The 13201-nt window shown below is 43.2% G+C and overlaps 1 protein-coding gene across 1 annotated transcript in view; it reads left to right on the forward strand.

Annotated features, from left to right (window-relative positions):
* Positions 1 to 13201, forward strand: part of CCDC93 (CCC complex scaffolding subunit CCDC93) — a 994005-nt gene that overhangs the window by 960978 nt on the left and 19826 nt on the right. The window contains exon 21 of the mRNA XM_086957357.1: positions 956 to 1040. Within this exon, the coding sequence (XP_086813483.1) occupies positions 956 to 1040 (85 nt within the window). The remainder of the gene's footprint in view (positions 1 to 955; positions 1041 to 13201) is intronic.

A 13201-nucleotide genomic window follows, 5' to 3' on the forward strand; every position in this document is an offset into this window, starting at 1 on the left:
CCCACTTTCGAATACTTAGTAAGTCGCCCAAATCTTTCGCCCATAAGTCCATAACTGTAATGCGGTCTATTGGGAGTTTATTCAGTGTTAGGCTATACATTTGTAAAATTCAACCTCTGCTGTATGGCACCGAAAGCAGTTTGGTAAGGGGTATGATTTCTATGGGTTCTTGCAGGAGCTCGAAATTATAGTTCCTCAAAGTGTGCCATGATCTGTCATATAAAAACTTGTTCTATCTAACCCAAAACTGTTGCGCCATTATGAAAAAAAAATTCGGAAATAGGTGTCCCATTTCAGTCATACCATGTTTAGTAAGCGAGGCTTTCATCAGTACCTCTTTCGTAACAAGTAGTGCAGCCACAGGATTTTCTGCTTTGAGCTGTTCCGCAGACCCACCACCTTGGGGGGTACTGCTTTGTTATCGATTCACAAGGTGAGGAATCTGTGGTTAGAAATATCCATCAGAAGAACAAGATACTTATCTTCTATGATACTGTTTCTGGTGAATACTGTATACAACTACAGATTCCTCACCACTCTCCCGCCTCATTCTGTGGAATAGAGTTTTCTATCTTCTATTACACTGTTGATATCTGCACTCTGTCACATTTGATAAGTTAATAAGCTCTGCGTCCGACGGCGCGGACAGGGTCAAGAAAGCAACTGACGAGTGGCATGTATTAGTGGCTCTAACATTATTACTTCCGGGTCCGGGAAAGGCTGACATGGAGCCACATGATGCCCCCTACCTGCAATGCGCGGGTATTCACAAGGTGATAAATCTGTGGTTAGCTGGAGTAGCCACCTGAAAGACTCTATCTAAAGGTAACTAAATAGTTCATGTGTACAGGTACAAGCTTCTGTTTTAATGTTCTACAAAATGAAATAAATAATAGTTGCAACATGGAAACATATCTTTAAGACTGCATTTTCAAGTCATCTGTTTACATTACAGAGCTATGGCTTCTTCTGGTACACGTGAGCAGTTTTTGCGACAAATGGAGCAGATTGTAGAAGGAATCAAACAGAATCGGTTAAAGGTAAACATATTTGTTTTCATGTTTGTGCCTGGAACCTTTAAGGCTTGCCTTGTTGACTGATATAACAATGATTTCAGCAAGACATGAATCTCAGTCGAGGCTGATTTGTCTGACTGCTTTATAAAGGAATGAGTTTAGGAAACATTTCACCGCAACCCTTCTTAGTTGTTACATTGCAGATTATACGTTTATAACATTGTTTTACTTTATAGTGGTGTGCTGTGAACACGGGAGGGGGACCATTGTACTCAGTACATTTTTAGGTCTGAAATTCTCTTCAAACACATGGTTTAAAAAAAAGTTCATAATAAAAAAAAAATACTTGCATCCAGTGGCTCTCGGGCAGCTTCTTCATCCAGCGTTCTTTCCAGGTGACATTCCCATTTTCCTTCTGCATACAGCATGGAGCAGTGTTTCAGTCCACTTCATCCATTTATATTTGTGTTGCTTTGTGAAGGACTACATTTTTTCCTGATCACATGTGCACAGCCACTTGAAAAGGAGTGCATTCAGTGCCAACATTTGTGTGCCTGAATTGCAAGGCTACTCCCTATTTTTATACTTTTTTATATTTTTGCCAGTTTTTAATATGCATGTAAAAATACATGAATAATTAAAACAATTGCGTGCTTGCCAAGGCCATAGCCATAGACTTTACCAATGTTTGTTGTAATTGTGAATGTGTGTTTTTACCACATAATGAGAAACATGCAAAATGTAAGCCCCTTTACACAACGGCAAATACCCCGAGTCATGTTTTAATCCAGGTAGAAGGGGTAAGGTGCCTTCAAGGGACTTTATTTAGTTTATATTTATTTGTTTGAATTATTTTAGAAAGGACTAATCAATCGTCCCTGAAGTGAACTAATCAACAATCTATTATATTTATCAAAAACCAACATATAACATATAAACAAAGACACAAGGTGTATACGAAAATATTTTTTTTATAATTCTTTTCGTAAACACCTTGTGTCTTTGTTTATATGTTATATGTTGGTTTTTGATAAATATAATAGATTGTTGATTAGTTCACTTCAGGGACGATTGATTAGTCCTTTCTAAAATAATTCAAACAAATAAATATAAACTAAATAAAGTCCCTTGAAGGCACCTTACCCTTCTACCTTTACTACCCAAGCCCTCAAGGGTATTCCGGGTCGCTCACTTCCTCGATAATGTTTTAATCCAGACATACACCCAGGAGAGGCAAATGGAAACATTCATTCCGCAATTGTTTGTTAATAAAGTAAAGAGAAGAAAGAGGAGGAGTCTGAACAGGAGGAACCAAGCATGTTGTAGAGCCTTTGGAATAAGACTCCTTGTTCATAAATGTGAATCCCTACAGATTGTAACTGCAGCAGAAGGTACTTGCCTGGAGTTCCCATTTATGAGGGCTATGACTTTTGCAGGATTCAGAGTTTTCTAGCAAAACTCTTTCCCCATTAAAATCTCTCCAGATCTTCTCGGTGGCAACAGGCAGCTTCAGCTGTGATACCTCCATCTAGATGTGACAACATCAGAGCATATTAGATTGTCCCTCGCATGATGGCATCAGTTCACGTTTTTCCTGTACATCACCAACGTGGGTCTGTAGCTCTCTCAGTGCTTCTCTGAAGACCTTCTTCTACATTTCTACAATGATAAGGTCATTTGTGTGCGCATAAAGGTTCACAGGCTGTTCTCTGTCACAGCTGCAGCAAGAAAATGTCCTTGTCGCAGCCACAGGACACCTGGTGTCTGGGCTTGAAATATGAAGCTGTAGTCTCTGACTCCTCCTCACCCAAAAGCCATGGAGGATCGGGAGGCCAAACTATTTTTGGCCAAGGCCCAGGGAAATGCCAAACGGTTTCCCTTCATCTTCAAGTAAATCTACTGAGAACGAATGATCTCCCAAAAGCTCTCCCACACATTTTTTTTTTAAATTTCGAAGAAAGAAGAAATCCTCTTCTTCCTCGAGGAAACTGTCCCACTACTGAGACTACTCAGATTGCCAGTGCCATTTTGTAATGGTGGGATCTTCCTCTTTGTCTGTAAAAATATTGAAACACTGATAAAGATTAAGTTGTATTTCCTGGTCCGAGGCCTTCTGGCTAGCAATGCTTGATTTGTTCAGGACGGCTCATGTACCCTCTTAGTCACTCCCAGAGGATAAGTCAGATTATACTGCAAGGGCAGGTACACCATGCACAGGAGATGAACGGGTGCAGTATGCTGAATGTAACCAGATCGGCATACCAGATTCTCCTTGCAAAATCGAGGGCAATGAGGTTCAGCTGTTCTATATCCACCTATACAAGGGGAACTGCTACTTGGAAAATGTATTGCGCCTACTGCCACAGTTGAATCACATCCTGACATGGGGAATATCCTCTTAGCAGCTATGGAACGTCCAGCTCCAGTGCTGAACGTTCCATTGCGCAGGTGAGGTTCGAACGTCCAACGGCCGACGGCAGCACTCCTGAGGTAGTGGTGCCATCGGCCGTTGGAATAGGCGCAGCACCTAAGAGGATATGGTCCCACAACACCCTGTCTGTTGATACAAAGAAAGGAGGTGGTGTTATATGACAGTTTCTGACTGATGGTCCGGGAGTTGGAAAGTTGGAATGCCATCATAGAAAGGTGGACAACCCAGACTTCCAGCATATTTACATGCAGATATTGCTTTGATGCAAACAGAAGGCCTCGGACCATCATGTCACCCAGAGGGGCAATGAAGTCCAGTGAGGAGGTATACATGACCATGGTGCCCAGGAATGAGGATACCTGATGAATTGATCCATTAGGAGGCTGGAGGGTTCCATCTACCAATGGAGATTTGGATAAGTTAACTTAAAGAGCAGCACCCAAGCCAAGAGACTCCCTTTGATGTAAGAGCAATGGTTTACTTAGGCCCCATTAGACGGCCTTCATCTACCATCTGGCATGACACCAACTGGATACACAAGACTGTGAGGCCTAGTAGTCTTAAGCACTGCAAACATCTTCTGTTAAGCTACAATCTACTGAGGAGAAACAAAAGCACTGATGTGGGTTTGTGCCAGGCACTGCTCCTATGAAAGGTATCTTCAGCTTTGGAGTGAGGAGAGATATCCGTGTGTTGATAGAAAAGCCCAAGCCCTAGAGAAGAATCAATGTGTGTTGAAGGTGATCTTTGACCAATGTCTGGGACTCTATCTGGGAGACTGTGGGAAAGGCATTTGGGTTCATTTTGTGAGGAGGAAGTGGGGACCACTAAACTTTTATGTGAAAGAAACTGTGGGTCACCTGGGGCTGGTCTATGCAATCTGGTTATTTTGGACTGCTAGGTCTGAAAAAGGTTTCTTTCATGCAGCCTGGATGGAATAACAAGCATTTGCAATGCAATAGGTCTCGCATTCATACAAGTTTGAGCTATTGGCATTGTAAATAACAATGGCTTTTATTTATGTCTTGGGTTTTAAAACATAAATAAAAGGCATTGTCATTTACAATACTAATAGCTTAAACTCTCCAAATGCGAGACCTATTGCATTGCAATAAAGGGCCTTCTCGGCCGCTTGTTAGATTGTAAATATCAGAGTAGGAGACCAGCCTGCGATGTCTTCAAAGTAGTGATAAATAGTGTAGTGAAGAATATATGTAAGTGTTGTAAATCACACAGACATATAGTGTGAAGTGAGAGTTGCATATGATACGAGCCATAAACACTAACAGATTTCTCCAACACCTTTCGCTCAGTGATTACACTGTCGCGGCTCAGGAGTAAGAGTGGGAGGGGCAGGCTATTTCCTGCCATCTCTCTGATTTGAGTGAGCAGCGTGGCATTGCGTAACGTCATTGCTATCTTTGGCCTAACAAAAAAAACACTCCAGCTGCAGTGGGGCCCTGGATTCACCTCTGGTGCAGGGTGGCCTGTGCTCTCTGGTAGGCATGGAGGGAGGGAGGGAGGGAGGGAGGGAGGGATGGTCTTGGCTGCAGCTCCAGCCTCGTACAGTGCCCCTGCTATTACTAGTGAGCGAGAGGCATTGAGGTGGTGGTGGTGGTAGTGGTGGTATTGGTGGTGGTATAACTTGTGGTGGTGGTATAACTTGTGGTGGTGGTGGCATTGGTAGTGGTGTTATTGGTGGTATTGGCAGTGTAATTAGTGGCTTTGGATTGGTGGTGGTGGTATTGATGGGAGTGGTATTGCTGGTGGTGGTGGTATTGCATGGTGGTATTGGTGGTGGCGGTATGGGTGGGGGTGGTATTGTGGGTGTTGGTGGTGGTATAGGTGGTGGTGGTATAGGTGGCGGTAGTATTGGTGGCGGTGGAATTGGTGTGGTAGTATTAGTGGTGGTGGTATTAGTGGTGGTATTGGTGGTGATGGTGGTATTGGATTGGTGATTGTGATATTGGTGGTGGTGGTATTGATGGGGGTGGTATTGCTGGTGGTGATGGTATTGCATGGTGGTATTGGTGGTGGCGGTATGGGTGGGGGTGGTATTGCGGGTGTTGGAGGTGGTATAGGTGGTGGTGGTATTGGCGGTGGTGGAATAGGTGTGGTAGTATTAGTGGTAGTGGTATTGGTGGTGGTGGTATTGTTGGTGGTATTAGTGGTGGTATTGGTGGTGATGGTGTTGTTAGTAAAATATGCTTTTGAAAACAGCCCGTCAGGTGGCTTAGTGCAGGTGACATGTAACACATGTGCTGTTGTGAGCACAGCCCATTAGCATAAGACTACCTGGAATTCACATAACTTAATTCGTTAATCATTTCTAAATCCATTTTATTTGGGGGACTTGAAACAAACACCAGATAATACCGAGTTAAAGTGATTGAAAGCGGGCACCCTTGTTACAGGCGGCCATACTGCTTAAAAAAACCACAAGACGTTTATCAGAATCAACCCTTTCTGTCTAGTCATTTTTTTTATCAGGCATGGCAAGGGCCTCTGAACTGGACCCAAACAGATCTTCCATTTGGGGAACTCTTTGTGCCTAAGGAAGGTGTTCTGCCAAGGGCTCGTCTTCAAAAAATGCTTTGCCTTTTTAGGTTTCGCCTGGCGGTCCGCTGCGCAGCAGCGTTCGCGCAGGCAAAATCTTTTGAGAACAGTCTGGGGCTTTGTCCTGCCTCTCTGTTCCATTGGCTAGCTCCATAAATGGAGGCTAGCCATTGGAAGAGAGAGGCGTCCTTCATTGTCCGAGGCGATTCGTGGGCGTTCCATACATTTTTTCCCTCTCTGCCCCTTTTAAAACGTAATTGCGGTGGTGGGCCATTGTGGGTGTTGTTTTTTCTTTTTTTTTTTTCTCGCTATGTTTGCAGCCGCCATTTTTTTCATGGAGCTGGGGCGGGCGGGTTATTTCCGCGCTGCTCCCTTCCCTTTGCCCTATCTTCCTCTCATCCTTTCTCTTCCCTTCCTCCATCCTTGTCCCTTCTCTCCTTCTCCTGGTCTCGTTCCTTCCCTCTATTGCCCTCCCCTCGGTCCCTCTCCCCCACCCCTCCTCCCCTGCTCGCGCCCAGCCTCCTCACTTCTCTCCCTGCCTCACGCAGTGAAGATGTCTCGGCTCGCGCTCTGCTCCCGCCTCCGCCTCCTCCTTGCCCTGCTGGGCTCCGGCGACGGTGAGTACCTGGGGTGCCTGAGTGCCTGTCCCACCCAGGGAGTCATCGTAGCAGGGGTAATGAGTGTGGCGGGTCCTTTTGAAGCCTATCCAATCTTTTGCTGTGCCTGTCCGGTTAATCTCCCGGTGCAAGCGCCCACCACACCATCTCCCATCTCACCGCTATGCAAGGGCTCGGGAGGGGCTGGGTGATAATGAACGAATGGATGAATCCCAGCGGGTCCCACGGAATCGTTCATTATCAGACTGATGAGGTGCACGCCATTCCGTCATGGTAGTTGATTCTGTCAGCCTCAGGTACTGGAGCAGTGTTTAAAAACAATTCATTGTTGAGACCAAAGCTCTGTGGAAGTCACGGCATCTCTTCCCGTCCGGCCACCGTCTCAAACCATTCTTTACAGGCCCGAGTCCAAAGCGAGCCAAGTTCAAACTGCACTTCCCAGAATGCACCGCCATGATAAATGAAACCACGGTTTGGACACATGCACAACTGCCCTGCGAGGCATGACATTACATGGCGACCTTACACCTGTTAGAGTTAGTACATCTACTCAAGAGATTTGCCTCGCCCATTGAAAATATGCTTGTTAAAAATGTGATATCATAGAACAGAAATGCACATTCCAACGTTGCGCTAGTACTTCCATCTGCCAGATAAGACTTGTAGTGCAGATGTATGGGTTTTTAGTTAAATAAGTAACTCCGATATGGGTGGGGAAATTAGAATTGGCATTTAAAATGCAATTGATCTCCCATTTGCAATATATATTTTTTAATATGGTAGCTGTGGGGGTGTAGGGTTAAACGCGCTAGTGTGTGTGGTATAAACAGTATGGGCTTTAAATGTGCAGTCTGGAGAGTTTTTCTTTAGCGTCTAGATGCGCTGGAGTTGTTTGTAGTAGACATAAACTGCAAACGTTTGCTGCAGGTGGTAAACAGCACAATTCTGTGGCTTAACATTTGAAGGGGACATTTAGCGCCTTGGCCGATTTTCATCCATTTACACCTTTTACCTAAAGCGGGTGCCAAGGTGGAGACAGACGTTAGACAAAGGAAGAAGACGAACAAACTTTACTTTCGGCGTTGAAAATTAAGCAAGACATCACCATAGTCGTAAAGATCTATATCGCGTTTACACCCGGCAGATGTGCAGTGTTTAGGCTGAAGATGCAGTTAATTAGTGCACTTCAAAGGATTGATGAATTTCTTCTAAGGCCAGGAGCATTTAAAATACGCTAAAGAAGAATAGGCAGCTTGGGGCTTAAAATGAACACAAAGATGCGCTGAAGAAGAAGAGGCAGCAAAGCAGGATGCTTCAAATGCGGGGCGTGGTCAGATGTGGCTGATTAGCTCCTTATTGTATAGATGCAAAAACAGCTAATAATGTACCCAATTATCGAACAGAAGAGGTCTCTCAGTCGAAACGTAGCATACTTATGAAACACAATGTGAGCATATTACCGTAAACAATTACTGGTCATGGATGGTATTCCTTATAACAACATGCACTTTTAAAATAAAATAAGCATATGGGGATAGTTTCAAGTAAAGTCCAAATAAAGATAACAGATTCCACTAGCAGGCTCACCGCTGTATTCACACGTGATGAACAGCTGCCTGTTCCAGGGTGGGCTTGGAGAAAATGCTTATTAAACTCCGGATTTCATCTTCTGATAAGAGACTGCGCACCTGTTTTAGACCCCAATGCTTCAGCACGAGTTGATGTCCTAAAGAATGCTGCAGTCGTAATCTGACGTGCATAGTTTTGTTTGCCTGTGGTTTAAATTGTGAACTAGTAGTTAAGCCTTGTTGCTACTCCCTATAACTAGACATGGAATTGAGTTAGAAGGCATCACGCAGGTGTTAACAAAAACCTGGCCAAAAACGTCTGTGTCACTGTATACTTTACCATTACTAACCGTTACATACTATACCCATTCGGGCCCGCTGCAATGACACTAAATAAAACCAAAAACGGGGAGAGGGAAAGAAATCGTTTTATTATTAAATGTTAATTTGTTCTTTTGTTTTCTTGGACAAGTTTTATACAATGTTATTTTAGCCTCTGCTTTGACGAGTATCTATCTGTCTGTCTATCCTTGCCTACTCACTTCTTTTCCTCACTGTTTACCTCTTACCAACTGCCACCATTTATCCCTTCAACCATCCACCCACGCATCATCCATCCATTCGTCCGTCCGTCAGTCCATCCATCCATCCATCCATCCATGCAGTCATTCATTCATCCGCACATCCATCTCTCTTTTGGTCGTTCTTTCCGGCCTACCTTCCTCTTTCCCTACACCCCTCATTGCATCCACCTGTCCATCAATCAGTTTAATCACCCACCTATCATTATATTCGTCATAACTCCCACACATGTTAAGCTACCATATTCATTCACTTTTAACTCACTTTTAATATCAGTATTCACTGAGGGCTCTATTCTTATCTACATTAAAATAAACTTGAAAATAACTTGTGGCTTTCCTAGAGGACTAATCTTCATAAGCATGCTCGCCCCTTCCGAGTGCTGGATGCTGACTTGTAAAAGAATTAAACACCAGGTGCCCGCCAATAGTGATTCCTCAAACAGAGCCTAGTTATGATGGTTTTTTGAGATCTGGCCTTTCAGGCAGATTTAGCCGTATCACCAGTCTACTGTTTTTTTATTTTTTTGTTCGGTCTGGCCTTTAAGACATTTGTTTTCTCTAAAAATTTCCCTCATAATCTATCCACTTAGACAGGCTTTGGTCAGAAAATCTTCTTCCGTAAATCTGTTAAAAAAAAAAAAGAGCCATCAAGTCCAGACCTATTGGTTTTGCCAAAGCTTGTTTGCTGGTGTTTGTCTAGTTTCTGTCTAGTGTTTGTCTGTGGAGCAGTCTTTTCTCCTCCGCCTTTATTCCCCTCTCTCCCCTTCAGTCTTCAGAGCTTGTTGCTTCCATTCCCTCTTGAAGCCGGCTTCTCTCCTTAACTCCTCGCTGCTGACATCAGCCATTCGTACTTCCGCTCTCGGCTCATGCTGTCTCTTCTCCTCTGCCCTTCTTCCCTCTCTCCCTTTCAGTCTTCAGAGCTTGTTGCTTCCATTCCCTCTTGAAGCCGGCTTCTCTCCTTAACCTCTCGCTGCTGTCATCAGCCTCTCATACCTCCACTCTCGTCTCATGCTGTCACTACAGCAGTCTCTACTCCTCCGCCCTTCTTACCTCTCTCCTCTTCAGTCTTCAGAGCTTGTTGCATCCATTCCATCTTGAAGCCGGCTTCTCTCTTTAACTCTTTGCTGCTGACATCAGCCATTCGTACCTCCGCTCTCGTCTCATCCTATCACTACAGCAGTCTCTTCTCCTCCGCCCTCCTTCCGTCTCTCAAAGATGCCAACTTTATAGCTGGAGGAGCAGGTTCAAGTCTTGTTATTATAGTCCAATTTTAATTTTTTGAAGAATGCAGTTCTACCGCTTATATTTGTCCATCGGCCTCCCATTTAGTTGTTCTCCAAATCCTTTTTGTCTCGAAAGTGAGGTCATGTCGTCGTGGTTAGAGACGTAGTAAAGTGACAACTTGAAACCTGCATTGAATGTGTGTGGGGTTCTGTCTGTGTGTGTGTGGGGTTCTGTCTGTGTGTGTGTGGGGTTCTGTCTGTGTGTGCGGGGGGTCTGTCTGTGTGTGTGGGGGGTTCTGTCTGTGTGTGTGTGTGTGTGTGTGTGTGTGTGGTTCTGTCTATGTGAGGGTGCATGTGGCTCTGTGTGTTGTTCTGTGTGGGTGAAAATGCAACAGGTCTCCCATTTGCGAGAGATTAAGCTATTGGCATTGTAAATGACAATGCCATTTATCTATTTTACAAAATCAACACATAAATAAAAATGTTGTCAATTACAATGCCAATAGCTCTAACTTTTGCAAAGGCGAGACCGTTGCATTGTAAATGCTTGTTTCTTTTGCAACTAGATGGATTTCAGACAACTTTGAAGGCTCAGAAGACAATGTAAGAGCCAGATCTGAGGAAAGAATCTGTATCAGTGTCGAAGATGGCGCTGACTCAATAGGTGATGTCATAAGAGCTGAAGCCTATGAAGGCAGGGAGTGTGGAGGTGTTGGGGTCAAATTCAAACCTGCAGAATGGTCAGGTTCTCCACTCCAATCCCCTAACATTGCATCTGTACACTTGGAGATTTAGCAGTGTCATCTAGTTTCCTTCTGCCTTCCTGCTTAAGTTGTGGATTTCATCTTGGCTAAAAGGGAAATTCCTGTGAGATCCATGCAGGTTGTTGGAACAAAAGTGTTCATTGAGCAAGTTCGAAAGCCTTAATCCTTTTCTGACATGCTTTTTCTGACATCTTTTAATTTACACTGTCTTTTACCATTCAGTATCTTACAATACCTACAGTCAAAAGACTATTCAGAACCCCTATCTTCCTTCATGTGCCTGACCGGCCATTCGTGTTTAGATCTTCACCACTAGCATGTTTTATAAAAGGGTAGTATACTTGTTTCCTTCTACTCTGTTCATTGTTCTTTGTTAGTCAATTTAATTTGAAATATATACTGACTTTTCTAATGGCACCCATTAGAGCCAATGCATGGTTGTCCGGCTCGACTTCTCACTCTGAGGTATGACACATGTGGTGACAATATCTCAGCTGGTGGGTCAAAAATGTTCAGGCCCTCTATGAATTCACACACCTTTCACAGTTTTCTACCCATACAAATTGGTCCTTTGTACCTGTCCATCCTTCCTACCTTAGGCTATATCTGCATTTCATGTGAGCCCGTCCATTACCCTTCTTTCCTTCTTCTCATCCACCAAATAAGAGGAGCATAGACTTAACCCCAGGCACGCATCATCCTATTACTCAGACCGCACTAAAATAATTGAGTGGATGATCAGCACTTTGTGGGCTTTGCCATAGCTAAGAAGGGCAGGGAGGTCACCAAACACACAATTACACATTGGGTCATAATTTATATTAATATCTTCTACACCTTAGCCAAAACGAATGCTGTGGAGGGCATTTGTGCCCAGTCCACTAGGGTCACAGCTGCTTCAGGGGCTTTCCAGTGACTAATAACTGCAAGTCCACCAGTTGGTAATCCTTGCATATTTTTGCCAAACCTTACTGCTTTACAACCCGAGCACTCATTGATAAGTACTTTTTTAAGACTGGTTTGCGATTTCCTTGGTTAATCAACACTTCTTAGGTCCACCTCCATGGGAGGTTTTGCTATGTGGCTCATGCATAAGGTGAGAAACCTATGGGAAGATCTATCCATCCAAAAGAGAAGTTACTCAGCATTGGCAGTGATATTTCTGGAGGATGTGTAATTTTCTTACAGATTCCTCACCACCCCCAGCCTTCCCTATGAGCTTGTCATGTCATTAATAATATCCCATGGTATGCAACCATGTTATGTACTGTTATTGTCTGATTCGCGGATTTAGATTTATAACAGAAAAGCTAAAAATAACATCTGTGACAGTTGATGAGCAAATTAAGGGAAGAATGTGTTCTTTTCTGTGCATAGGTGAGTTCAGCACATCCTATTTTTGTTTTGTTCATTTATATAAGTGTACTTTTATCTCAATACAGAACTTCATAAGTTTAAAGAGTAACTGCCACAGAAAACAAAATTCTTAAACCTATAATCCAATCATCTCTTCGACATTATTTTAATATTGAGGTCCTAGTGAGAAGATACATTTGAAGTTGGTAGGGAGCTACTACCTCACGTTACCATCTCATCCTCAACATCAAGACTTTCCACCTCTCTCATCCAGTGACACTCAATTGCCTGACGTGCTAGGTTTGGAAAATGCAGTCTCTAGTAATGACATGAGGCAGGTTGGGGGAGGCAGCTTCCATAGCACAGGTGAACACGTAGTGGCTAACATGAAAGCAAAGAGGAACAGCTTTTTGAATACTATCTTTGATAGTCAGTGTGTCCTTTCTTTTATTTCATATTATTTAAAAACTTACTATGATGGAGAATACGTTTTGGGTTTTTTGTTGTTGTTACTTTCAGCACACTTAAAGAAAGTGAGTGACGGTATTCGTAAAGCATATTACTGCATTTATAGTTAAGTTTAGTTGTCCATTGAAATACAAGGAGAATGAAATTCGATAATCTCAAGTAGAAAAAAGCTAGAAAAACTTGTGCTTGGAAATGAACTACCTTTTAACACCATAAATCAATCAGAAGCTTGCCCCTGCATTTTGTACACAATATCCTGATGCCATTTTAGTGATTGGCATTTGGAGAATTTGTTATCCATCCTATCATGAACCCATGTTGTTATCAGCTCCTTTTCCTTCTGTTTTTACCATCTCTTTGCAGAAAATGTAACAAAAAAGTTGCTAGTTTAGAAAATCATGACATCTCAATGGCTGTATTAACTTTAGTGCATGTAATCACAGGCCCTTTCATATAAGCACGCCTCTTTTCCACCCCAAGTGAGTTTTGTCTGTTTGTTCTATTTGTACACAGAATACTGTTCCATTGGACCCTTTGTTTAGGTATGCATGATAAGTACTAAGGAGAAGGTTGGTCAAGAATGCCAGGCCAACGATATCATATATTTTTTTGTAGAAT

This window comes from Lissotriton vulgaris, chromosome 2_1 (assembly GCF_964263255.1).
Source record: "Lissotriton vulgaris chromosome 2_1, aLisVul1.2, whole genome shotgun sequence".
NCBI classification, from domain to species: Eukaryota; Metazoa; Chordata; class Amphibia; order Caudata; family Salamandridae; genus Lissotriton; species Lissotriton vulgaris.